At 46.5% G+C, this 27,951-nt stretch overlaps 1 protein-coding gene across 5 annotated transcripts in view; it reads right to left on the bottom strand.

Moving 5' to 3' along the window:
* Nucleotides 1–25,142, bottom strand: part of SH3TC2 (SH3 domain and tetratricopeptide repeats 2) — an 86,295-nt gene extending 61,153 nt beyond the window's left edge. For 2 of the 5 annotated variants that reach the window (XM_075600971.1, XM_075600975.1), the window contains exons 1-2: nt 24,390–25,142; nt 3,565–3,690 (exon numbers count right to left, since the gene is read on the bottom strand). In XM_075600971.1, the coding sequence (XP_075457086.1) occupies nt 3,565–3,690; nt 24,390–24,564 (301 nt within the window). In that variant the 5' untranslated portion in view covers nt 24,565–25,142. Of the gene's footprint in view, nt 1–3,564; nt 3,691–7,462; nt 7,604–14,515; nt 14,568–18,576; nt 19,121–24,389 lie in introns of those variants that run through there. The other 3 variants (XM_075600974.1, XM_075600973.1, XM_075600972.1) reach the window with 3 other exon arrangements.
* Nucleotides 25,143–27,951: the final 2,809 nt, after the last annotated feature.

The raw sequence follows: 27,951 nt of genomic DNA, 5'->3' as shown, positions 1-27,951 counted from the left end.
TGTCGCCCACTCTCTCTCTCTGTCGCCCACTCTCTCTCTCTGTCACCCACTCTCTCTCTCTCTGTCGCCCACTCTCTCTCTCTGTCGCCCACTCTCTCTCTCTGTCGCCCACTCTCTCTCTCTCTGTCGCCCACGCTCTCTCTCTCTCTGTCGCCCACTCTCTCTCTCTGTCGCCCACTCTCACCCTCTCTCTCTCTCTCTCTCTGTCACCCACTCTCTCTCTCTCTCTCTCTCTGTCACCCACTCTCTCTCTCTCTCTGTCACCCACTCTCTCTGTCACCCACTCTCTCTGTCACCCACTCTCGCTCTCTCTGTCACCCACTCTCTCTCTCTCTCTCTCTGTCACCCACTCTCTCTCTCTCTCTGTCACACACTCTCTCTCTGTCACACACTCACTCTCTCTGTCACCCACTCACTCTCTCTGTCACCCACTCTCTCTCTCTGTCACCCACTCTCTCTCTCACCCACTCTCTCTCTGTCACCCACTCTCTCTCTCTCTGTCACCTACACTATCTCACACTCTGGATCTTGATATCTTATTTACCCTATATATCTTAATTGCCCTATACCTACACCGAAATAACCTATACTGCTTTCTTCCAGATCTGGCTCTCAAGCTTCACACGGGAGACATCGGAATCCCCCCTAACCCAGAAGACAGGTAGGGAACACCTCCCCTCCAATGTATAACATTGCGGGAATTATGTTACCTGGACATTGAGGGACTGCGGATCAGGTAAGATCCCAGGCGGGATTGCTGCTTTAGATATTGTGAAGCAGGGGCATCCAGACACTGGTTAACGGGTTCAGGAAACTAGTCACACACACACACGTAAAAAGGACTAATTGTAGTAAAGTATAAATGTAATACAATAAATAAACTTATGTCAAAAACGAATGTAGTTCTTACTAGGAATTTATTCAATTTCTTTTTTTTTTTTTTTTTTAGCGGGGCTAGGTGGCGAATAGATTTCTTGGTTCAGCGAGTAGATTTGTGGGTGATTTGTCAAGCACTGGTAATAACCAATTACAAATAGTGTCGTCATTGCACTATAATTGTGTTTGGAAATGTTCACAGAACTACAGTGGTAAGCAGCTGTACAGATGCAGTGTTATTTCGTTTTGCACGCAAGGAAACTGCAGCTGAACAGAGCCTGATTGCGGCTTCCCCACGCCCAAAACCCAGTACACAGGTTGCCCTGAAGGGATTAACACAGCTGGGGTCCCTCCTTCTGAATGGGACTCCCGGTGCATTAGTCCTACCGGGCCGCACCAGTCTGGAAGATCTGCGCAGTGAGAAGCTGTCCCTCTCTCTGTGTCCCTCTCTTACAGCCAATCTCGCTATTTGTATTATTGAACTGAAACTTCTTAGCTGATGTGGCTCTTTGGAAAATCTCATAAGGTAAAATGAATTGGAGTTGTGACTTACTATGAAATGGAAGTTGCATACTGCGCATGTGCAGACTGCGGCAGCAGAAGGGGGGCACAAGTTCTCTGCAGCTCTGTGTTGGCCGAACGAAACTGAGATCGAGAGCGTGCGCGCACCCTGCACGCGCTCCCCCCTACCACATCACACCTCCGGCTCTCACTCTCCTCTACACTGCGAGACCGAAAGTGCCCGGGACTTTGGGAGCGTTTGCGCGTCATGCACGCGCTCCCCCTACATAAATCAGACCTCAGATCACTCTCCTCTGCGACCCAGTACGTTGCAAGGATTTCGGGAGCGTGCACGCGTCACGCACGCACGCACTCCCCTTAAACTACTACACATGCCTTTCAGACTTGAATCGTGCGCATACATCCCAATAGATATTCATTGTACACATTCGGGCGGAATCATCACACAAAATTGACATGTGCCTTAGCCGTTTATATGCGCATGCGTAGAATTCACCAGCGCCGGCATGCACTTCAAAAAACAAAGAGCCAAATTCTCACAAATGCATTTCAGACACCACACACACAAATATACAAGCAACCATAAAGTATGTGTATGTATATATATATACATACACAAACACTGTATGTGACCCTGCTTTGCATTTTGTCACATTCATTATATTTTTATCATTTTGTGTGAATTAAAGACTTTTTTTAGTACATCAAATTTGAAGCAGGCGGTCCCCGGAACTGAACAACATTAATTTCAGGTCCTAGGACCCCCTGCTTCCCGAGGTACAGGCCTCTGTATCAGGTGCAGGTATCCCCTGCAAGTTTGAATGTCCCGCGTCACAGCCCACGTGACCGGGACATTTAAACTTGCAGGAGATTCTTGCACCCGATACGGAGGCCTGTACCTCGGGAAGCAGGGGGTCCCCGGACCTGAAAGTAATGCGTTGTTGGAGTGCTCCAATATTGATTTCTGGTACAGTACACTTCTCTGTAAATAGAGCAGGCTTCCTTGGCTGTAATAAGTATGTTCATTTTTAGGCAGGGCTCTAACCGGAGAAATGTTCAAAGCCGTCTCTCTTTTTTTTATTTTGGTTTTAAACAGAGAGTTACATCTAACCACTGTTGAACAATTACATAAAACTTACATGGTGAGTTTCCACTATAATTATTTCTGCTCCATTAATTCTGCAACAGCGATCACATCAGGAATGCTTCATTACACAAGGTACAAGTCTAGTTCATACAAATGAAAATACAAAAGAAAGCAGTACCTGTGTACAGCTGAAGAAGAATAAGCAAAGAGAATACCACAGGTGGAAAATATGAAGGTTCCTAAACGTTACAGTACTTTAACTTCTTATGTTGCAGCATTTCCTGTCCTCAGAAGACACTGAATTCTGGCTGCATTCATTTGCATTAAAGAATGCACAATGTAGACGGACTAGGGGATTATGAGGCAGCTCTTTATTTATTATTAAAGGCATCATATTGCTTGCTTTCATTTGCATATAGAACTGTTACAGTGCCTAGAAATGTCTTAGACTGAATTATGCTCAAAATCAAGGATGAACAACCTGCATCTCCATGGAAGATGTCTTACTGAAACATGACCAGGTGGCCCATATTTACTAAGCAGTGCTATGCCATCAGAAACCGGAAGATTCCTTACAGCTCATTCATGAGAAAGGGTGGTAAGGTGTCTTCCAGCACTGGACTGTCTCTTCTGGCATAGCACCACTTTGTAAATGTGGCTCAGTATCTCATTTGAAGGGCTAGCAAGTGGACCACTAAAGGCGCAATTGAAAGATAGCGAAGTTCTTGACTCAGAGGGAGAAAAAGTGCCTTGAGAGGGGTGACATGGACATCTTCTATATGGGTAAAATTCCTCTCTGCTATATATATTTAAACATGCATATTATCTCCACTCGCTGAAAATAGGGTTTTGTACATATCTTATGTACCAGTGATCCTCCATACAGATACTGTGACCTGTCAGACCTGTGATGGATCACTATATAAATGGGAAATGATTTAGGGTGGATGTCAGAACACGATATTGTCCACAACCTTATTTCTACAGTAATGTATTTACAGATGGCCCACTTAAACCGAGATATCCACTTGGTAACGGCCAAAGTACGTCCATGCAAACTATCCCAGATATTTACTTGCCTAATGCCATTGTTTTCACTTTGTGACATCTTTCTTGGCTGTTTGGACTGTAGTCTTGCCGATGTGACTTGCTGTCCAGGAACCCCAAATCTGTAGTGTTCACTGATCCTTTACCTGTGGAAGACACTGAGCAAAGAGAAATAAATACTCTGGGAAAAGTATGATGGTACATTTAGATTTGTTTAATAAACGCATGGTGGTACTTTTTCTATGTATGACCAAGGAACAGTGTAAAAATATTGTAGCGGCACCATAAGTGGTTTACCAGAATCCCCTTTGGGGTAACAATCCAGGTGCAAAGGGGTTAAAGTTTTCTAGATCTGCACTATCGGCTCGTTAGCATATTCCTTATCAGCAGTTCAAATTCTCCTCTATTTAACATTGGTATTTCAAGCATATAGTGGGGAGTTGTCTGTAACCATGGGGATCTTTGTGTTGAGAAAAGGTGAGCTTTATTTACTGGAAGAATACGTCAGTAGAAAAGAGATCTGTGGTTGGAAAAACATACAATCATATAGGGAAGAAATGTTCAGAGAGATGAACAGGAATCTTGGGAGCACAGGACAGGAGCAAAATTCCTGTGCACACCATAAAAAAAAATGCTTCTGCACTTGGGATTAGGACAGTTAAAAAAAATCTCATTACAATGCCTCTTTTTAGCACTATGTTCTAAATATATTGCGTGGAAAATCAGTATATTCATATATTTAGCAAGAGAACAATGCTACGGGAAATAATTTCCTCTTTGGAGTGTTGTCATTATGAGTGCTGCCTCTAAGGTTCCTGTTGCTTTAGGTCAGGGCTTCCCAAACTTTTTTTTCCATGACCCGGTTATTTTTTAACTTCTTTTTCGTGACCCACTAAAAATTTTATCGCCTATACTGGCCTATAGGGCCTGCACAGACACACACACAGCCACTGATATATACACACACACACACAGCCACTGATACAACCACAGACACACACACAGCCACTGATACACACACAGATACACACACAGCCGCTGATACACACACACACAGCCACTGATACACACACATACACAGCCACTGATACACACAAACACACACAGCCACTGACACACGCAGCCACTGACACACACACTGACACACACACAGAGCCACTGATACACACACACGCAACCACTGACACACACCCAGCCACTGACATACACGCAGCCGCACACACTGCTACACACACACACACACACACTGATACACACACACACTGATACACACACAGAGACACTGCAACACACACACACACACAAATACTGATACACACACAGACACTGATACACACACACTTACACTGATACTGATACAGAGACACGTGGGTTGGGAAGGAGGGGGCCAGGGACACTTGGGTGGGTGGGAGGGAGGGGGCCAGGGACACTTGGGTGGGTGGGAGGGAGGGGGCCAGGGACACTTGGGTGGGAGGCAGTGACTGGGTGGGGTAACTTACCTTGTCACCGGACGTTTTCCCCTGCTGCCCCCGATATCCCCTGCTGCCCGGGACGTGGGATTGGGGGCACGGGAGGTGGGCTCGGGAGGTGAGCTCAGGAAGCTGGCCGCGGGGGGAAGCAGGCCGCAGTAGGCGCTTGTACTTCCACCCTCCCCCATGTAACGTGTGGGCCGCAGAGGAGCTGGTACTTCCTCCTACGTCGCACGTTGGGAGCAGGGGGGGAGGAAGGGAGCGGGCCCTGCTTGCCCTGCGCAAGCGCGCGGGACCGCGGGGGGAATCGCCGCCATTGTTTTTTAACTTGGGCGGAGGTGACGGGAGACACCGCGCGGCCAGCCTCGCTGCGACCCGGCAATTTTGGTGCCGTGGCCCGGTGCCGAGTCGCGACTCACCATTTGGGAAACGCTGCTTTAGGTAATGTATTTAAGTCAGTGTATGAATTTCTGAAAATCAGATGGTGTGACACAAAGCTGAGTTCCTCAAACACTCCCCATATCATTTTTTTTAAACAACGGTGATCCTTTTTATGTTAAATGATTTTTAAAAATGCAAATCAGAAATCTACTTATAAAGAAATAATAACATGATGATGGCTCAGGTGTTAAACAAAGTGTTAGATCTATTATTCTGGATCAATAAGTAAGTATAGATGTGGGATAAGGTATCTGTTGTCTAGGTTTAGCATAGGTTGAACTTGATGGACCTATGTCTTTTTTCAGCCTCATCTACTATGTAACTATGTAACTATAAAGGGAATTTTTAGTCTGTACAATAAAGTAATGTCCCAAATTTTGTCTAATCTTATCCTACAGAATAGTTCAGTTGCCTGACTAGGCCAACAAACAGATTTTTTTTATTTTTTTTATTAAATATGAATGTATAAACATCACTGGAGGTTATTTATTTCTTGAAGAGGATAACTACATTGATGTTGGCTGTATGGAAAGGGGGCACTTTTACAGCAAGGTGAGCTGAGAGGCATGTCTCAAACAAGTATATACCTGGGCATATGGTTTGACTCCCACTTAAAATTCGGAATGCACATTGATACCCTGACAACAAAACCTACGCAAAACTAGGGGTACTTTACAGGAACAAATCCTCCCTAAGTCTCCTGGTCAGAAAGCGTATCGCACAGCAGATGCTAATGCCAATTATTGACTATGGAGACATAGTATATGGCTCGGCACCTCAAACCCACCTTAGCAAACTTGACACCCTCTCCAATTCAATTTGTCGTTTTGTTCTCCAATGCAACTATAACACACATCACTGCGAAATGATCAAAGAACTAGATTGGTCAACACTAGAGTCTAGGCGCAAAGTTCACCTTTCCTGTCTTGCCTTTAAATTCTTCATGGGCAAGCTACCCAGCTACCTGAACAAGCTCCTCACCCCTACCACATGCAGCACCTATCACCTGAGATCAGACTCCAAAAAACTGTTCATGGTCCCAAGGCTCAACAAAGTATCCGGCCGCTCCTCCTTCTCTTACCGTGCACCCCAAAACTGGAACAACCTACCAGAGACGCTCACATCCACCACCAGTCTAATTTCTTTCAAATCTAAGGCTGTCACACATTTTAATCTGGTCTGTAACTGTTTCATACGCCCATAACATAAATTATCTTTAACTGTGCATGCAATGTCTTGTATATAATGTATACCCTGCTCATTATGTAACTGTATTTGTAAACATGTATTATTTGTCTTAACTCTGTGCCCAGGACATACATGAAAACGAGAGGTAACTCAATGTATTACTTCCTGGTAAAATATTTTATAAATAAATAGATATGAAGTTTGGAACTTCAATTCTGAGCAGCATATAACTTGGTTTAAGACAATTTGGCAAAAACAGAGGCACAGATAAAACAAAGTAGGGACAAACATTAGATAAATTAAAGAACCAGGTCAAATAATAAGCTAATGCCAGGAAAACTGCACTTTCCCGTAGAAGCTGTTTAATTTTAACAACAACAAAAAAACATTAGGAATCGAAGACAATTGCTGGGCTAATCAGCCATTTGTAGATTTATCCCAGATTTCCATGCTAAATGGACAAGCTTCCTAGTGCTGGCTCACCAAATGTTCTAATATCCTGTTCAGCTAAGATTTAGTAAGAAGGAATAGAGCATGTCAGCACTTTGGAAGACTGAGGCTCTCTCCAAATAGACAGCACTTAAGAACATAAGCACTTAAAAGCCCAGAAGACCATTGTAAGGCTGGGAAGTGATTGACTTGTTTATCTTTGAGTTCTACACTGCTGAGTGCTAATTTACACCCCCAATATTTGCTGGAAACCAAAATACAGCAGAATCCAATACATTAAAACAGCTGTAAAAGTAACTAAAGAATCATTTGGACATGAATTACTTCACACTTCTTTGACCACTATCACCTATGACCTTTCTACTGAACTTGCTCAACTAACCTGGGCATCTGAAGAGTTTCCTCACCCAGGGGATCCCAAAACAGCAGCCCATTGGTCTGAGGGTCTGTCACAACAGGACAACATCTATTCCTAATGTACAGAGCTGTGCCATGCCGCCGCCGCTGCTGCCCCGGGAGTGCTTGGTTCCTTTGCACAATGCATCTTTTGACAGCATTGCACATCTGTGGGCTGGGGGAGGGGATAGAAGGGCAGAGGGGTTGAGGAAGGAGGGGGCAAGGAGCTCATAATGTGCATGATGGGTTCTTTGGCAACATGGCACTTTTTTTCATTTGTGCCCCCGCCGTCTGATCCTGAATTCCTGACATTTCTCCACCATCTCTATGATGCTGGACTATTCTATTTAAACACCCACCCAACAAAAACTGGTGTTTTTACTGTACAGTACTGTATATCAGGCATACCACAACTATCTTACTGTCATTATTATGCAACTTCATTTCCACAGATGATACCAGCTGATAATACATGAATACATACCCATTGGCTACATACAGCACATGCTCACTGCTAGTATACCTGTACAACACGTACCCGCCTTGAAGACACAGCCCATACTTACTGATACTATATCACGGTATACAGTACACCCTCTGCTGACACTTTGGGGATATCTCCTGGTTTTAAAACTGAGGCAAACCAGTGCAAAAGAATTACACAAGATTTAGTCAACACAAAAGCTAAAATTGCTTTCAATAAGATAACTTTTCTTTTTTTAACATGGTGCTGCTTTTGCATTAGTTTTGCCCCAGTTTTGCTGCCGGGAGACATTAGTAAATGGACCCAATAAATTGTATCCACTAATAATCCACAGCATCCACTGGTAAGACAAAGGGTACAGTATACATAGTATTAACACAGATATTACCACGGGTGACCGTACATATTTACAGCTAATGCACAGCATTTACCCACAGCAAACAACATTATATACATACAGCCAACACATAGTATATATAGAATCCACTATCAACACACAGAATATAACCATTTCTCAAGGTAACATTAGGCATCTATCCCCTGCTAACCTGAAGACTATGCACACTACCAGCACAATATATGTACACACAGCTTACACACTACTACTACTATAAATTACACAAAGTGCTAAAGAAAACAGGAGGAAAGTGGTTAACCTATTGAGCTGAAGTAAAATAATTAGAATGTCAAGACAGCCACGGAGTCACTTGTAGTTGTACCTTGACATCTCTCACTAATTTAGCAGCCCAGTTTATGTTTACCAGTAGTGGGAATTTTTATTGGAAGCAGTAAAGTGCAATAAATGTGTGGTCAAATCTGCATTTACCCGGCACGAGGAAAACACGTGTCACTCAAGGTGAAGAACAGAAAATTACACTGGGAAAAAAAATACTCTTTGACAGGTACTGATATATTTTAAAGCATCAACATGAGAGAGAACATGTGGGCCTACAGTACGTACCAAGATTTCATTTCACATTTTTTGTGTATCAAAATATCAGTAATACAATGTACAGTATAATAGTGCAAACCTTCATAAAACGTGCATTGTATATGTAGCGGTCATGTAAAATGCCTACAGTCATCTCTCCTGTTGGCAGTAAGGCCTGGTAAGTGTGGGCATGCCAGCAGTAATTATGGAGGTTTCCCCTCACACCCTGGTGGGGTGCTCTGTGTATGGCTGGGACTGGTCACATGCTCTGACTCCATGGTTAGTGATGTCAGAGATGTGTCAGCCTCAGAAGCTTACATAAGGCACAGCACTGTGTCTAAAAGTTGTGTTGCTGCTGTGTTGCTGGAAAGTTGCTGTCTAGTTAGTTGTTCTGCAGAGAAAGGAGTTCCAGCTCTTGTCAGAGCTGAGGAAGGAGTTCAAGTTCTATCAGAGTGTCAGTTATGTTATAGTAACTCCATGGGAGGCTGTGTCCAGGGACCTGGCACAGGACAGTGATTCCTGCGGGAATAGTGAATCCCTGATCTGGGTGACATACCTAACTAAAGGGAGCACTGGCGAGATGAGCGGCTGAAGATACTCCTTGTGGAGGGCAGTTGCCCTGCCGTGTCAATAAAGATGAGTTCAGCCAGAAACCCTCTCGTGTATCTATCAAGAATGAGTGTACAGAGAGGAGCACCACGGAGGAGTTCCTCGCCAGGATCATCCCCATGCGGACGCAGGGACCCTGGTGAGGTGGAGGCGCTGCACTGGAACTAGGTGAGACTCAGCACACTACCTCAGCTGCCTGTCTGACGGGTTCTCCCCACACACCACCATGCGGGAGACTCAGGAGTCCTGTAGCCAGCAGGTGCACCATCAGGCATATTCACACTGTAATGGGGTCCGGTTAGACCACAGGGGCCAATGTGAGATTGGGTGGGTCAGGCCGGGCCAGAAATACCGTTACATTTGGAGGCGAGCTGCTGAGATCAGATCCGTCAACAGGACAGGCTTTTAGCTAGGTCACTTGGAAACAGGGAGAGTGTCTGCTGCCACTTTGTGCTGAGTAGGGACGGACCTAGGGGTGGTAAGGGGGCTGACGGGATATTGTCAGTTCGCAGGGACAACCTAGGGGCCTGAAGGGAGTGAGGGGTCTGGAGCGGGCTATAGCTGACCGAGTCACTTTGAGGCAGTGCTAGTTGGTAGGATGCCAGAAGGGACAGCCTGTTAACTTGGTCAGGAGTCCTGGAGAGGGTCTGCGCTAGGCTGACCAAGACAGGTAGACGCCCCAAGTACTGCATGGCAGAGCCAGCCAGAGTACCTAGCCATTCCAGACACTCACCGTAGGGAGCACAGACTGGGAGGAAGGAGTCACAGCAGACACTGAGAGAGTGAGCCTAGCCTGAGGTAGTGCAACACTGGGTCACACCTAGATAAGGTACACATGTGGTGGTGCATCTGAGCTAATCTTTATTGTACCGGTGTGGTGGCTGCCCCGCAGAGTGGAGCCTCATGTACGACAACTGTTATGAGAGAGTGGAGGAGCCGCGTGGCGCGGAGAACGTAAAATGGCGGACAGAGGCTGATGGGGAGGGCACCCGTGGCGTGCAACCCACTGAAGAGCAGACTGTCGCCGAGTTGTCATTGACCAGGCTGCTCTGGAGCGGAGCGAAGGCTATGGCTGCCCCGTTTTTATCCTGTATGGGACAGCGAGGGGCCACCCTTGAAGAGTGTGAAGAAATTGTTATAATTGGGGGAGAACCCCGTGAGGAGAGCAAACAGATGGACTTTTTGGGCTCAAAAGTCAACCAAAATGGCGGTTCCCGCTTGCTAGGGAAACCGCATGGGACAGTTACAGAAAAAATGGCTGCTGCAGGACTTGCACAGAGCTGGCCGGGAATGGCGCGAACAGCAGAGCCCCGCCCTGAAGGGGGGCATGGCGCGAAAGCTATGGCTGCGCCGGAATGGACAGTGACTAATTCAGCCCCTGTGCTGAGTCAACCGTTGAGTTTATGGGACCCTCCCCTGATTTCTACCAGGGGGAGTGACTTTCAACTATGGCCTGTGGGAATGCACCCACTGGGCCCAGGGACTGATATCCAGACGGCGCCACTACAAAAAGTAGTTCCGGCCGTGGAGGTGATTTGCAAGCAAAGGTACCTTGTGCAAAAAGCTGCTGCAAGGAGAAGGCGGGAACTAGCCGCGGGAAAGGACTCCAGCTCTGGGGAGGAAATTGGCGCGAAAACGCAGACCGCGCCCACCAGGACTGAGAGAGGTGCGGCCTTAATTAAGGGGCATGATATTCCCCTGTGGGACCCGCCCATTATAGCAACCCCTGGGGGCGGGTTTCAACTCTGTCAGAGAAGGGAGGAGCCGAAGCAGGGAGTGGCGGATCCAGCAACTTCCACCAGTCAGTTGCGAGGAACCACAGAGAAGGAGAGACCTGTACAGGAAGTGACTCCTGTACAAAGAATGGCCTGCTCCTCCACTGTGGGCACTATGGTCTCCACCCAGCCCTACTCAGTGCCCGGCGGGGTGCTGGTGGTGAGGGTGGCCAATACTGAGACGGTGGTCGGGCTCTGCCTACAATGCGGGCTGCCCGGAGGTACTGTGAATACGATGGCACGTTGCCCTCATTGCGGGACTTTGTATCTGTGGCCTATGCCCACATTCGTCCCAATACAGCCTGCTGACCCCCCGGTGGATGTGACACGGCGCTCTGCTGAGTCCCCGGGCGCGCTGTGGATCAACCGCGCGAGTCCCGGAGACAGGGGACTGGAGCCGGTCAAGTCGGCTGGGTCACTGGCCATTGAGGCGGCTGGATTAAACCCTGCGACAGGGGCAAAGAGACTTTCACCCCGCCCCGCGACCCCTAGGTCGGGGCGAGGGGACTACTCTGATGAGGACCTTCGTGAGCTGGCGGTAGCAAAAACGGAGCGGAAAAGACAGACGGGAAGAACGACGCCCCGTGGGGTGAGTGACCGGACGTCCCCCGCAGATCGGCGATCTGACCGACGGAGTCCCGCCATCCCAGGACCTGGCGGAGATGGGAGAGAGACGCCTACACCCCTGCGGATGGGTAAGCCAAAAAGCCCTATCTCTTACCTGGTCACAACAGACGGCGAAGCGCTGGAAGGGCCGCGCCAGGCCCAACGCGCACGTGGAGGGACGGCATCACTTCCGGTGGCGACGGCGGAGCAACCGGATGTCGTGGAAGAAGAGATCCCGTATGGGGGTCCAACGCGAGATGGCGACGCTTCCGGTTCCGGGGAGGACGTCACTTCCGGTGGCGACGGCGGAACCCAGGAAGGGGAAGCAGCGACGCTTCGGCGATTGGGGGAAGGCCCCCGACCGCTCGTATTGCCCAGAAAATGGAGAGACGGTGTCAGGACTGAGGAGGGTGAGACATCATCCTTGGACCAGTCTACGGACAGCCAGGAGCGGGTCGTAACCCCGTGGGGTCCCGCCCCATGCCCCTATACCCAACCCCATGCCCTAGCTAATGCCCCTACCCCTATCACACGGTCACCGGGTTCACCGCCCAGCTTGGAACTTGTGGACATACCTTTGGGGGGGGAGGAAAAACGGACTGGGGAGAGGCAGCTCAGTGGAGCTACGGAAGGTGATTCACGGGGAGGAGGAGAATTGAGGGTGGCGGATACGGCACCCCAACCGGCAGTAAAGGCTCCGGGGTCCTCAAGGTGGTCCAAACCGCGATCCACAAGGTCGTCAGGGGTATTTTCGTTTGATGACGACCGGGAACCAGGGCCTAATCCCTTTAAGGAGACCAGGTGGTGGGCTCCACTATTTGAGGGGTACTCCGCATGGATGGACCGTACTCGGTTCCTCATCCGGCGGGAGGACGTGGTAGATTTCTGGTGGAGAGAGGGAGAGTTTACACCCGAGCAGAGGGACAGGGAATTACAGGAGAGGTGGTTCCAGCTGGAGCGTAGAGACATAGCGCCCATGGGTCCCGACACACTGTCAGATCCAGTAGATCCTGATGAGCCCCTATCATGGGTGTTACCTGGGAGGGCAGGTAATGCTGATCTGACCAGGGTCAGTAGGGCGGAGAGGGCTATAATAGCCAAATATAAAAAATCCCATGGGTTGGAGTATCCCTATGTTCCGGAGCCCCTGATGGATGAAATTGAGGACAATAGGGAAACGTGGCTCCAAGAAACTATAGAGCTGTATTTAGCCAATAGGGGGAGCGACATTGTAGGTAAGAAGGCGGAAGAAAGGATAGACACCCTGATGCGAGTGTGGAGCATAGGGAGAAATGTTCACAAACATAGGGTGACCTATGTGCCAGAGAGAGGATCACCTAGGCATTATTATGTTACGGTCCTGGATATGGGTAACCGGGAAGTGAGGAAACCTGACCCAGATCACTATTATTAAGGGGGTACTGAGACATTACGCGGGTTCGTGGCTGCTGGTCGGGGCGGGCTTGGCGGATGACTGTATTCATATGTACTGTATTATGAGGAAATTTGTGTGATGTTAATTATGTTTTCCGTTACAGTGCTTCCTGGAAAGAGGTATACAAATTTAGGTCCCAGCGAGGACGATGGGATTCACCAGGGGGAGAATGTAGCGGTCATGTAAAATGCCTACAGTCATCTCTCCTGTTGGCAGTAAGGCCTGGTAAGTGTGGGCATGCCAGCAGTAATTATGGAGGTTTCCCCTCACACCCTGGTGGGGTGCTCTGTGTATGGCTGGGACTGGTCACATGCTCTGACTCCATGGTTAGTGATGTCAGAGATGTGTCAGCCTCAGAAGCTTACATAAGGCACAGCACTGTGTCTAAAAGTTGTGTTGCTGCTGTGTTGCTGGAAAGTTGCTGTCTAGTTAGTTGTTCTGCAGAGAAAGGAGTTCCAGCTCTTGTCAGAGCTGAGGAAGGAGTTCAAGTTCTATCAGAGTGTCAGTTATGTTATAGTAACTCCATGGGAGGCTGTGTCCAGGGACCTGGCACAGGACAGTGATTCCTGCGGGAATAGTGAATCCCTGATCTGGGTGACATACCTAACTAAAGGGAGCACTGGCGAGATGAGCGGCTGAAGATACTCCTTGTGGAGGGCAGTTGCCCTGCCGTGTCAATAAAGATGAGTTCAGCCAGAAACCCTCTCGTGTATCTATCAAGAATGAGTGTACAGAGAGGAGCACCACGGAGGAGTTCCTCGCCAGGATCATCCCCATGCGGACGCAGGGACCCTGGTGAGGTGGAGGCGCTGCACTGGAACTAGGTGAGACTCAGCACACTACCTCAGCTGCCTGTCTGACGGGTTCTCCCCACACACCACCATGCGGGAGACTCAGGAGTCCTGTAGCCAGCAGGTGCACCATCAGGCATATTCACACTGTAATGGGGTCCGGTTAGACCACAGGGGCCAATGTGAGATTGGGTGGGTCAGGCCGGGCCAGAAATACCGTTACATATATATGAAGACTTCATTAAATATGATGCATAATTTGCTGTTTGAAATGTTCTTTAACGTGGTCCTCATGTTAGTACATAGGGGCACACAAGCCCTTTTAAAATTGAGTTTGACATGCACCAATTTTTTCGTCAAAAAGGCCATTTGTTAGACTTCGTACATTGTTGGGCTCATGGTTTATACCTGTGATTGAGGCCTTAGAAGGTGGTTCTTCTGGATCCAGCCCCTTTTCTTCCTACATTTCAGAAGCCAAAACTAGATTGAAAGTACCTTAATATTCTTCATATCTGTAGAATTCTACAGTACTTTATGACAAAATAAGAATTATTAAGACACCAGAAATTAGGTGTCATTTGTCATACAGACTTATATTTAGCAAAATCTCCCAGATACAGAATTGGAGCAGAAAACACAACCAGATTGATCAAAAATACATTATGTTTGACTTGGTTTTGCTCCAGTTATGCAGCCAGGAAACTGTGATAAAAAGACTGCAATGGAATAAGGTATACAAATCCTAGCAATGCCACTTTTGCATAAAATGAAGAATAAATTAGAAGGCATCCACAGGTCTCATATGGTAATAATGATATTCTCTAACAGTTTCTGCAGAACCTTTCCCTAGTTATACATCCGTTTCTTCACTTTATCAATAAATAACTACAGTACTGAAGTCACAAATCTGAGAAATGGGCATTGCATACTAAACTAGATTAGAAAGCTGATTCCATTCAAAGAAGCAAATTGTACCAAACTCCAGAAATCGGCTCCTTGATGCCCAATAAACTTGTACCATTCTATTTACTTACAGTACAGTATGTCACCATCATGTGTAAGAAATAGGTTACGCATGTTAGTGAAATATAGACGGTTATTTGCCTGCTATTGTCCAACATTCACCAGTTTCACATTTTGAACAATTTCACTTTCTCCCAAAACAGCCTCTGGTCTTCTCCTCCTTTAAATACCTCACCTGGTTTCCCGTCAAATTTCGGATCACCTACAAAGTTCTCCTCCTTACCTTTCAAGGCTCTCCATTCATCTGCTGCTCCCTATTTATCAGCTTTGATCTCTCGCTATGCTCCTGCTCGTCTCCTGCGTTCTACCCATAACTGTCTCTTTTCCACCACTTTTACCTATTATAATAATAATAATAATAATTACCTCTACATCACTCTTTCCTCTTATTCCCTCACCTACTGTCTCTGTAAATTTCCCAACATACCGCTTAGATTGTAAGCTCTCCAGGGCAGGGATAGCCTTTCCTATTTTCTGATTTTGTTTCGGTTTATTGTATTATAATTCCCTGTACTGTATTGCCTTTCTGAGGCTGCGGCCAGGCAGGGAACGTGCGCGCTGGAGCTCGTGCGCTGCGCCCTGCTCAGCTGGGCGATTCGTGATCGGCTAGGTGCGCGCTCGCCTGGTGGCGCGGCCACGAGGTCACGGAGCTGGTTCGCCCTCATTGGGCGAAACGCTCACGTGACGAGCTTGCGAGCGGCAAATTCAAATTTGCTTGCTCTAAGCGCCGAGCAGGCGCTTGCTCACGCTAGCCACACACATTGCCGCAATGTGTTTCATCGCGGCCAGCGTGAGCGCGCCCGGCCGCTCAGCACCACCCTGGACGAGGCCTATGGCCACGTCCATAGCAGGGGAAGCCGCGCTGAGCCGTGCGGACGCTCCGCGCTGAGCCCCGGCATCCTCAATGAGGATGTCTTTAGAGGGGGCTCACGCGAGCGTCCGCAGGTGTGCTGAGGAGTTGGATTTTTCAGCCGACAGCCAAGCTGTTTTTCAGCGCGCTGTCGGCTGAAAACATCCAATTAGCGCGAAGCAGCGTCAACGTCACGGCGCCGTGACGTCGGCGCCGTGACGTTGACGCCGGTGCGTCGCGGGCAATTGGCCCAGCGACGTCACTGCCCCGCCTCCCTCAGCCTCCCCCCGCCTCCCGATCGCGCCCGCTGGCTCGCCTGCATGTGCATGAAATCGCGAGCCTCAGCGCGGTTCAGCACTGCTCCCATCTCTATGGACGCAGCCTAAGGCCTCAGCCATGGTAAGCGCTTACTCGCTGAAGCGTGCTGACGCTCGCTCATGCTTGCCACTGAGCCCCTACAGCCGCAATTAGAGCAGCTTTAGTAGGGGCTCGCCTACGCTTCCGCAAGCGCGCGGAAGCGTAGGTCTTAGGTAATTTTACAAATCAAGCGCTTGCCGGAGCGCAGGGCCGGTCACGTGAGCGGTTCGCCCAATGAGGGCGAACCAGCTCCGTGACGTAACTGGCCCGCCCCCGGCCCGCCCCCTGACGGCGCGCAGGGAAAGCACCCGCAAGGCTAGGGAAAGCTTGGCCGAGGCCTAAGGCTGCCACTGAGCGTGCTCATGCTTGATAGCGGTGACATCACCAACTCTCCAAGCATGCGCGCAGGCTGTACTGCATAATTTTGCAAGCGCGAGCGGGGATGCGTGGAACAGGGCTATTTGTGTGTGGCTGTGTGTGTGTGGCTGTGTGCATTGACGCTGCTGAGCTAGCTTCAAAATCAATTTTGTTTGTCTCCCCAAGCGCCGAGCTTGGGATAGCGTATGTGCACTCACGAGTGTGCGCCGCATGAGCATGGCCGTACCAATTGATTTTAATTGCAGTGAGCGCGCCAAGCACGCTCAGCGGCTGCGTGGACGTAGCCAGCGTTGAGTACATTGTGTGTGATATATATATAACCCTTTGAGAAAGTCGCTGTCCAGTGACGAAGCGCGTCAGGGAGCGGAATTACGTCACCACGCATGCGCAGACGGGCCATATCGAGCGCGGACAAATATTGTGGCCAGGAACTACAGGATCCTTCGTTTGAACTCTAAAAGAACTGGATTCGCCTGCTGATTGAGCCTTTGGAGTCCTGCACCAGCTACCATCATCTAGCAGCTTCAAGTCAGAGTTGGACTGCGGAATCTGGATGCAGTTTGACCTGATTGGCAGTGATTTTATCACATACTGCTTGTTTTTTGCCTACCCTTGTGAGTGAATTTTCACCCCCCATCCCCTTTCCAATAAATGTACAATTTTACGCTATGGGGCATGCGCTTTCTCTTCTCTTTTTCCTATAGGTAATCCTTGGATGTGGTTCATCCTATATGAGAGCTGCCAGAGTTCCCCTCGTACCAGAAATTACTGTTTCACCATTGAGGACATTTACCCAAAGGACTGTTTTTTCATACACTTTTTTTTCTGCATTTATTGTATGTTTTTTGATGTATTGTTGAGTTTTATAGGTCACTTATAAAGCATATAATCACAACATATTTATATAATAATTTTTTAGGAATTATCAATTAATATTGCTTTAATATATTACAGTATTTGAATTGCACAATACTTCACTTTTTTGGCGCTACTTTATAATTTCTTTATATATATGTATATATATATATATATATATATATATATATATATATATATATATATATATATCATATATACATACATAGTAAACTTTGAAACAGTTGGAAAATCTATATTTTGTAAATTAGGCAGAAAATCTTATTCAAGGGTTCTTTTGCCCTTAGATTTGTGAATTTTGTGGGGTAAATTGTGCAACAATTGGCAATTTTCTTTTCCAGTTTGAAAATGTTGTACTGTTTTGACAATTTAGCGAAGTTAAAATGCAGCAAACATTTATGTTAAAAAGGGCAAAAAAATACAGGGAATTTTTGTGACAGGGGATTTAATTTTAAAAAATGTCTTACTGGCATTTTTCTATTGTGCACAATTCTCAATATATTCACAAAACAAATTGGGACAGAAATGCACATTGCACATGTCAAATATTATCCAGACAGGTGTTTTTTCTATATGCAGCAAAAAGGTTTAAAAACAAAATGGGACACAAAAATGAATATATTCCATTAAATAAGTGTTACCTAGCTCCTCCCTTAATCCTCCAATAGCTTCATATAACTACTCCCCGAATCACTCACTGATGCAAAATACATTAACCCCTAAGAAACACCAGTTTCAATTATTATTTTAGTTTAATGATGAATCTGCTGTATTAAAAGCTTGATGGCTGTCCCCTAAAATGTCAGTGTTACTGGGTATTCTCGCCAGAATGAAGCAGACACTAACACAAACAGTGAATGTGTTAAAAGGTGGGCATAGCATTCAAAGAGCTTGCCCCTAGAGCTGCCTCGCTATAAATACTGCAGGCAGGAGGTCAGCCAAATCACAGATATCCAAACACACAGAAGCCAGAGAGTCTCCTTACCAGATCATGGTGTTTCCTCTGGTTACCGCTTCTTGGGGCTCTGTATTTCTGAGCCTGTCATGCTGAGAGGAAGTCTTGTCAGGATTTAGGTGTGTGTGACTGTGTGACAAGCACTGAAACCGACTTTGTGACAGAGCTGAAAGTATGCAGGGCTCAGCCACTCCCTCCCAGATGGGGGAAGGAATGTCTTGGTTCCTTATCAAGCTGGTACCGGGGAGCTGCTGCTTCCGACTTATCATACTCTACCTCTCCATCTCCTTTCACTTCCGACCAATTCCCTATCATTTGCAATGTCCACTTGGTTCAGTCTCCGTACAATCCCTCTCTCCAAGGAATGATTTGCCTGCTTTTATTGAGATCCCTCAGCCTCTACACAGCATCCTGTAAGGAAGCATACAGGCAGCTATGGGGAATCAGGTGGCTAACAGCCAAAGACAAGGATTTAGTATTGTTTTGCACTAGCCAGATTTATGTGTGGTTGAAACCTATCCCAGCTTCATATTGCAGAGCCAGTATAACCAGCCTCACACCGATAAGACCCAAAAGGTTGAAATAGTTGTCCGTGGGGAGGTTTACTGACTATACAGTTCATTAACCCAGGCTGTGCTGAAAAGCTTTGAAATACGGCAGGCATAAGCTTATAAGGGTCCATGTTAAAATAGACAGGAAGTAAAAGGTGACACTTTGCCTGTCATTTCCCAGAATCCCTGGCTGCAGTGGAAACATTGTATACAAGAGAGAAGGGGGAAAGGATTGCAAAGTATAGTGCAACCAGAGGGGGGGGGCAATGGTGCATTTGCATTCCCCAAGAATTTCATATATTTGACTATATTTACTCGCTGTTCCCGAGGCCCCGCAGTGTGCCCCACCGCAATGAAACTGATTGCCTGGGGAGAGAGTGGGAATTCTGTAAAGCTGCGCTTATAGCGACGGCGACGTCACGCTGCGGTCGCTGGAAAAATGTAATTGACTTGCCTTCCAGCGATCGCGACCAAGCCAACACTCCGTCGCTTCTACTATAAGCGAACGCGACGGCAATACATTTGTTTTGCCTCAACCGCCGTCGCCTGCACTATAAACGCAGCCTTAGAGAGCAGCCCTCCATCAATTTTGCTGCGTCATGTGATAACGTCAGCAAGGCAATGTGACAACATGCCATCACATGACGCAGCAACATCATGATGCTGTGACATCGCAGGGACGAGGGTGGGCAGGTAAAAACTTTGTACCCACCAATATGAATTTCTGGTTGCGCCTCTGACTGCCTGAAACATGTGAATGTGCTCACTAGAGATATTTTTATTTAGAGTTATAAAGAAATACAAATGACAAACATGCACAAACAGATACCAAGAGGTAATGCCGGCCCCGTCGTTAGAGCTTCTGATCTATAATACGCGTACCCACAGCATTTCAAAGGCTGTTTTATAACTATGATAATATGGGGTGAGGACACAATGTCAGATGGCTGTGTTTGAATAATTATATTTCCTAACAAGTCCAGAGGAGGTTACAGCACTCTGCTCTTTATCAGGTTTACCCTGACCACCTCTGACTGCTCCCTCACTGTAGTAGTATAGAACTCTGTGTCTTTGTGTTCTGCCTGCTCTCTCTGGTCCTCTCACACCGGTCCTTGAATTTGGCAATTTATGATCTGGTTAAATATAAAAAGATAAATTGTGTCTGATTATGGGGTCCAGCTCATTTACTTTTAGCCAGGTCACCTGATGGCTACTATTCTGCCCTTGGGCTGGCAGTAAACCCATAGTATTTGCTATGGGGTTTTCCCCCTCCAAGGAGCTGCATTTGAGTGACAGCGGGAGGTGGTGACATCAGGCCTGGGCATGACCAATCATGAGCCAGACCGGGTGCCCTCTTCTTGGTGCCCTCTTAACCCCCCGTGAGCCGCGAGCACTTCGACCCCCACACCCCACCGTGAGCCGCCGAGCAACCACCCGTGAGCTGCCAAGCTATCCCCCCGTGAGCCGCCAAGCACCGCCCCCGTGAGCTTCTGAGCACCCCCCCATGAGCCGCCGAGTAATGCCCACGTTAGCCGCCGAGTACACCCTGCTGCTACACACACACACATTCTGCAGCTAAACACACTCTGCAGCTCCACATACACACTCTGCAGCTCAAAACACACACGCAAACTACTGCTACACACAAACTGTAGCTACAGCCAAAAGCTGCTGCTGCTACACACATACACAACAGCACAGCAACGCTACACACACGCTGCTGCTACACACACAAACTACAGCTCCACACACACACACCCTGCAGCTCCACACACACACACACTCTGCAGCTCCACACACACACAAATGCTGCAGCTACACACACAAACGCTGTAGCTACACACACACAAACTCTGCAGCACACAAAAACACTGCAGCACACACACAAACTGCAGCTACACACACACACACAAACTCTGCAGCTACACACACACAAACTCTGCAACTACACACACACAAACTCTGCAGCAGACACACACACACACTCTGCAGCTCCACACACACACAAACTCTGCAGCAGACACACACAAACAATGCAGCACACACACACAAACTTTGCAGCACACACAAACACTGCAGCACACACACAAACTCTGCAACTACACACACACAAACTGCAGCAGACACATTCACACACACAAATTCTGCAGCAGACACACACACACAAACTGCAGCAGACACACACATAAACACACACAAACTCTGCAGCAGACACACACACATTCAAACTGTGTCTGGTAGTGATGTATCGGGTACCAAAAAAATACCCGGTACCCGGCGCTTTTTCAGATACCCGGAAATTACCCGTATCCGGCAGCTGGGGGCTGGGACCGGCACTGGGTAATTTCAGGGTTGCTGAAAATAGTTAAACACTTACTTACCTGTAGCCGGCAACGGAAGACCGCAGCGACTTCTGAGACCTGCAGCAGAAGTCCTGGTGGCGGTGGCAGCAGCTGAAGGTCTTGTTCATCCAGAGGGAGCAGCAGGGACAGAGCACACAGCTGATGCCTGTGAGCTGGGGAAGCATGTGACCGGAGCAGGAGCATTCCTATTGGAAATCCTAACCTACTCCTCCCTGGCTGTCCAATAGGAACGCTCCTGCTCCAGTCACATGCTTCCCTAGCTCACACAGGCTTCAGCTGTGTGCTCTGTTCCTGCTGCTCCCTCCGGATGAACAAGACCTTCAGCTGCTGCCACCAGGACTTCTGCTGCTGGTCACAGATGTTGCCACGGTCTTCCTCACTGGTCTTTTGTCCCTGCAGGTAAGTGCCGTCCGGGTAACCGGGTACCGGGCCGGGTAAAATGTTTCATTTTGCCCTGGTACCCTTTACGCGTGTTTTTTTTTGTTTTTTTTAAACTGACCTGGTACAACACTAGTGTCCGGCGCTGAGCTCTGTGCACGAAGGGAGAGGGAGGAGTCACTGCCTGGCTGCTGCTTCCTGACCAATCCCCTGCCCTGCCTAACGGCTGTTCCTGCCTCCTGACCAATCCCCTGCCTTGTCTCAGAGCTGTTCTGACAAAGGAAAAGCTGATTGGCTAGAAATAAACACTTGGCAAGCTGCCAAATATTCCAGGCATTACTGAATGAATAATGCCCGGAATTTTAACCAGAGAGCAGGTATTTCAATAATGCCAGGAATTTTACAGCAATAGCCTATAATATTGGATAATAATAATTCAAGAACTACCATATATGCATAAGCTCTTACAGGTTACATAAAAATGTACTGTATTTGGTAGTGTTATGGATGATGAACACTAAAGTAAGTTTTAAGGAGTCTCAGTTATGCAGCTGTCTCCGTGCCCAACCTTTAACAAGCCACGTTTATCTCAATCATGTTGTCCTTTGTGCATCTACTGTACCTGTTTCTCAACAAGTACTCATGGGTCTGGTTTTTTACTAGGAATATATTAGAAGAACCACCAGCGTGGTACTTTACACAATGCTTAATATACAAGATACCGATTTTAAAAGACGCACATAAGTCACACTGATAGTACCTGCAATCCTATTAGCTAAAGGGGAGTCTCATGTTCTGTGACTGCAATAATTATTAGTGCAAGAGCCCTCTGTTTTTTTTCCTTGGTAGAAAAAAATGTCCACCAACAAATTCTTTACTGACGTTAATTCCAACATCAGTGGAACGCGTCAGCTTCTGGATCCCACTGGCACAGCTCATTGACTTTACAAGTACAGTACTGTCTGGCTCACTGGGAAAGGCATTAAGACAGACACTTTTCTATGTCCTACACTAGAAGTGGAGACTCTGAGGGTAATGACTAGAGAGGTCCTAGACTGAGAAGAGCTTCATTTCACATTTTGGCGTAAGAAAAGAGCGCTGTGTACTTTTTAACCTGTCATTGACAGTGCAAAGTATTGCAGGTGTCTCTGGCAGTGAAGGGGTCACAAAAGCATCCCTATAGAGTAGGTAAACAACTTATCAAGGTAATTGCCTTTCTTAGATAGTTTACAATCTCCCTTGAAGTAAACATTTGTATTAGTTTGTTTACTGTGAAAAGGTTTTATTTAATCTGTGTCATTCCAATCTTATCTAATACTTCTTGCCCTTCCACTTTTTCTGATAGCAGCATAATTACTTTACACAAAACAACAAAGACGATCAGAATGAATTAACAATCTATTGGCATGTACTGTACAAGAATTTACAAACAGCCTGTTGTGAAAGAGATTAGGCAAAGGTTGTAAAAACCATCCAAAGCATTTGCATACTATAAAAAAATGTTTAAGGCTGTTTGATTAAAAAAATGTATGACAATAACCTACATTTAGACTATTAAACATGCCGCTGCCATTAATTCACTTTGGTCCTAGGGTGCACTACCCCTTAAAGGACTGTGTGTTCTAGCATAAACTGAGCTATTAGAAGCATTACAAGAGATTGTAAAATCATCAAAACACTTCTCATAATCATAAATGGGACTCACCACTAATTTCCAAACTAGATGATGAATCATGTTGAGCACTTTAGTCATTCTGCTGTTCTAAATCTCTGCTCATACTTCTTGTTTCCCAAATCCAACATGGTGATCCGAGCAGAGATTATGTCCTTTTTTTTTTATATATTTAAATAAAGATGTGTATAAGTACTGATACTATACGCCTAATAACCAATGGGACAACACTTGTCACGTTATTTAAAAAATGTCCATGCTGTATATAATTGATTTTCTTTAAAAAGGAAATATGTAGATGTGCACGTTTGTAAATACACTTTGTGGCAATGTTGTATTGCAGTACTGTATCCTATAGTATAATTATACTTTCAACACAATATGTAGAGGGTTTATTTATATCAAAATAACAAGTTCTGGCTCTTGCTGCAGCCCACAGGAGAACTGACTCAGAGTGCTTCAAGCCGGCACTTACTGCTATTAAAAAATTATAACAATTTTTAACTTGAAAGAGCTAAACATATGTCTAGATTTGTGCACAAACCAGTCCTGAAATTACATATCCCCTTCTCCATTTTAGGCTACAAAAAGGTAGCGCTACTGTGCTGCACATCAGATGGGTACAATCCTTGCTATTAGTAATAACATTCATATATATTCTTAGGTAAAAGCTTTTTAAAGGCACAATAACTTCCTACAGTACCTTCAGGAATATGGTACACAAGGCACACATAGATGAAGGGATGTGTCCAGGATTACAAGGAGCTGATCTTGGCATCTGAACCAGGATCATCCACCTCAAAGACAATGACCTTTCCACTAGGCCACTCCTATGAAAATGTAGGAGCACCCCGTAGTGTCATAAATTATTGCACTTACCTATTTCTGAGGCTTGCTTATGCAGACTTTTCCAACATGAGTATTTTGGATATGCTCTTGTTTTCTGGATTTTCTCCCTTTGTGCATAGTAAATACAATGCCAAGATGGTGGGATGTTAGCATGATGGTGATGTCTACATGCGCTGTAGATGCTTTTGGCACCCTGATCTTCCATTGCTCCTACTGGGTATTACATACCCACCATCCAAACTTCTGTTAGGTCACAAGTTACCCACCCTCTTTGCTCTATCAGTTAACACTGGGAAAGCATCCAGTGCCGGAGCTTCCTTTCCATTTCTAGAGCTCATCAATTATTGAAGAAAAATCATTAGGTTCACTCCCAGGCAGGTACACCAAGAGACAGCAGGAGGGGGTATCAAGGCTGACCATGCTCCATTCTCAGAAAGGTCCTTACGGACATACTGTAGTGTAGATCAAGAGATATGAAAGCAGAAAATGTTAACAAACCGGCCCTAAAAACAAAAGAGGCATAGACGGGAGAGCAAGCACAATGGGAAAACATACAAACAGGTTTAACACACGTTCTGCTCTCTGGCAGGAGATCTCCAGCTAACAGTAAGCTTCCTAGGCCCCCCTTGGCACAAAGTAACAAACAGATTGGAATGTAGAAAGAAACTAAAACAAGTGCTCTGTTTATAAGCAGGGTAACCAGCAAATGTTTAGTCTTTGGTGAGGGTTATGGGGGAATGGGTATCAAAGCAAAAGGAATCAATGTGCTTCCCCTAAACAGGCAGCAGAATAGATATTGCTGTGCAAGGCTGCAAGTGTTTGGATGTAGATTCAGCTCCCTCGGCCAGTCTGACTAGTTCCGTACTTTAGATATACAAGTACACTAGGTTAGCTGCCAATATACAGCGGATGCCAGAAAAGAGGAGAAAATATGCCAAAAATGTATTCTAACTAATCACATAGACAAATCCTACAAAGCAGGTTAAGAAACTGGCTCCTGTGAAAATAGGAAAATCCATTGAAACACTGATAGAATGTCTGTCTGAACTTTGCAATGTCAGGTCAAGGGTAAAAGAAAATATACTGAATTCATTTTGATTTCCCATCTTATGCTGCGGTCTTCATCCCAATAAAAACAGGTGTCAAGCATTATTTTCCTGGTTAACTTGGGCCTCACTGAGTACAGATTGCTTAGCAGTTTTTTTGCCTTTGCCAAACTCAGGAGTGTGGTTTAAAGGGTCAACAATACAGTCTCAGTTGAGGACCTGGGATTGTCAATACTGGGGTTATAAAAAGCACAGAAAGGAAAGAAGACAAACGAGGGGGGTATACAGGTGCAAGAGAGGCAGTGTAAAAGAGTGCAAAGCAGAACGACAAAGCAAATCCACAGATATTACCTAAAATAGAGCGAGCGAGATCACAGGCAGAGAGGCGCCTATTCCGGTAGCTTCGATAAGATCACTGCCATATCGATCGGTTTGACATGTTGTTACCTCACACTATGACATTTGTGTAAAAACAGTAATCAGTAAGAAACAAATATTAGCCAAAAAATGCATTGATTGCCACTGTGGTTATCTATATCCTCAACAGTCACAGATAACCACATTGGCGATTAATGATCAACATAAAAAAAAATTGCAATTAAATAAAATACAATCAATGTGTTTCTTACCCTTGCTGGGATGAAGGCTTTCATCCTCATCAACTGTGGCACCAACAACTCTTGACCCATGAAGCAATGATCCTCAGCTTGAAGTACAGCACAGCATGATAAAAGTGAAGTCCACAATTTTCAGTTTCTTGGAAAGGAGTCACCAGTAGATCTTCTTTCTTTTATTGTTTTATTTTATCTTCTTTCTTTTCTTCTTTCTCTTTTTGAACAGGTCCAGGAGATGTTGACTCGCCATCTTGTTGTAACGGGTGCTCACCATAAACAGGACGGGACTGCGAGACTGAGGTGGGGATGTTAGAATACACCAACCTGTAACCACGAAACCGCGTCCGGATTGCAGAGTCGTAGTCATGTAGCCGGGTCAGGGTAGGAGAGGTTAGAATGGTCATAATACTCTCCGTGGTCTGGGGTTGGAGAAGTCGGATGGTCGTTGTGCGTAACTGGGTCCAGTCGAATAGAAGGTGGGAGTCCAAATACAAGCCGAGGTCAAGGGTCAGAGAAGGAAGAGGTCCAGGTACAAGCAGAGGTTTGGTTCCAGGAGAAGATCACAGACAGAATGTGCAAGGTAAACAGCAGGAAGTTGAGGCAAGCACATCGTCACAAAGCTATGGTTATGCTCAGCCAACTTGGAAGAGGAATGGCTGAGAATATAAGGGAGTGACAGCCAATGGCAGGGCTGCACCAGGCGGTGAGCAATGAGTGAATAAACCCATTCTGTGCATTGATAGGCAGGGGCATAGGGTACCGCAGGTGTGGGGTAATAGGTGATGGTGTTAACCCTATGCGTGTCTCTGGTAGAGCGACGCCGGTGCATAGGTGCTTCAGCGTGAGGGAGGTTTTGCATGGCATCACAGGACGCGTAACTGGGGTGGAGCCTAAGGCCGATCCTGGTAGGGGTAGCGCAGCGCTTGCGCGTAGCTTGCATGTGAGGCGTGTCACCCGAGATGTCACGGGATGTGTCACGAGGGCGGAGCCTAAACCCAATCCGTGCGGTGTCCTCACACCTGGCCGCACGGCGCCTGTGCACAACCTCAGTGTGAGGCGCGTCATCCGTCTCTTCACGGGATGCATCACGGGGGCGGGACCGAAGCCCAATCCTTACACTTGTATAATGCCTGTGACATCACATTTGACGGACAAATGATAGATCCACCAATCCGATTGGTGGATGTACCATGTGATGTCTTTCTTTTTTTTGAATAATATGACGTCCCCTTATAGGTAGTGAAGCCATCAAATCAGGTCCCATATGCTTCATTCCCTTTAAGGTGACATTACATCACCCAAAAAAGGGAAGGCATCACATGGTACATCCATCAATCGTAATGTGCGGGTTTAAGCCGTGATGTGCATATTGAAGCTACATGAATAGCAGTTACTGTCAAAATAAGCGAGTTTGGGCATTTTTCGAGCTACTGTATGGCTTGTCTGAATCAGAGTGCTCCTTAAAAAGCCTTTTTCAAGCGATATTGCCATGTTATCGAAGCTTTCTGAATAGCTATATATGCAATATAGCTTGGAAAGTGCACATGACACGCGTTAAGTCACTTATCGAAGCTACCTGATTAGGCCCCAGAGAGATAAAGTAAAGAGACTGCAGGGGAAGATCTGAGAGCACAGGGGAAGCAGATATACAGTTAGGTCCGGAAATAATTGGACACTGACAAAATTTTAAGAATTTTGGCTCTGTACGCCACCACAATGGATTTTAAATGAAACAACCGAGATGCAATAGAAGTGCAGACTTTCAGCTTTAATTCAAGGGGTTGAACAAAAATATTGCATGCAACGTTTAGGAATTGCAACCATTTTCATACACAGTCCCCTAATTTCAGGGGCTCAAATGTAATTGGACAAATTAACACAATCATAAATAAAATGTTCATTTTTAATACTTTGTCGAGAATCCTTTGCAGG

The sequence above is a fragment of the Ascaphus truei genome, chromosome 5, assembly GCF_040206685.1.
Source record: "Ascaphus truei isolate aAscTru1 chromosome 5, aAscTru1.hap1, whole genome shotgun sequence".
NCBI lineage: Eukaryota > Metazoa > Chordata > Amphibia > Anura > Ascaphidae > Ascaphus > Ascaphus truei.
The sequence above is the reverse complement of the archived record's forward strand: the minus strand, read 5'-3'. Positions and strand labels throughout refer to the sequence as shown.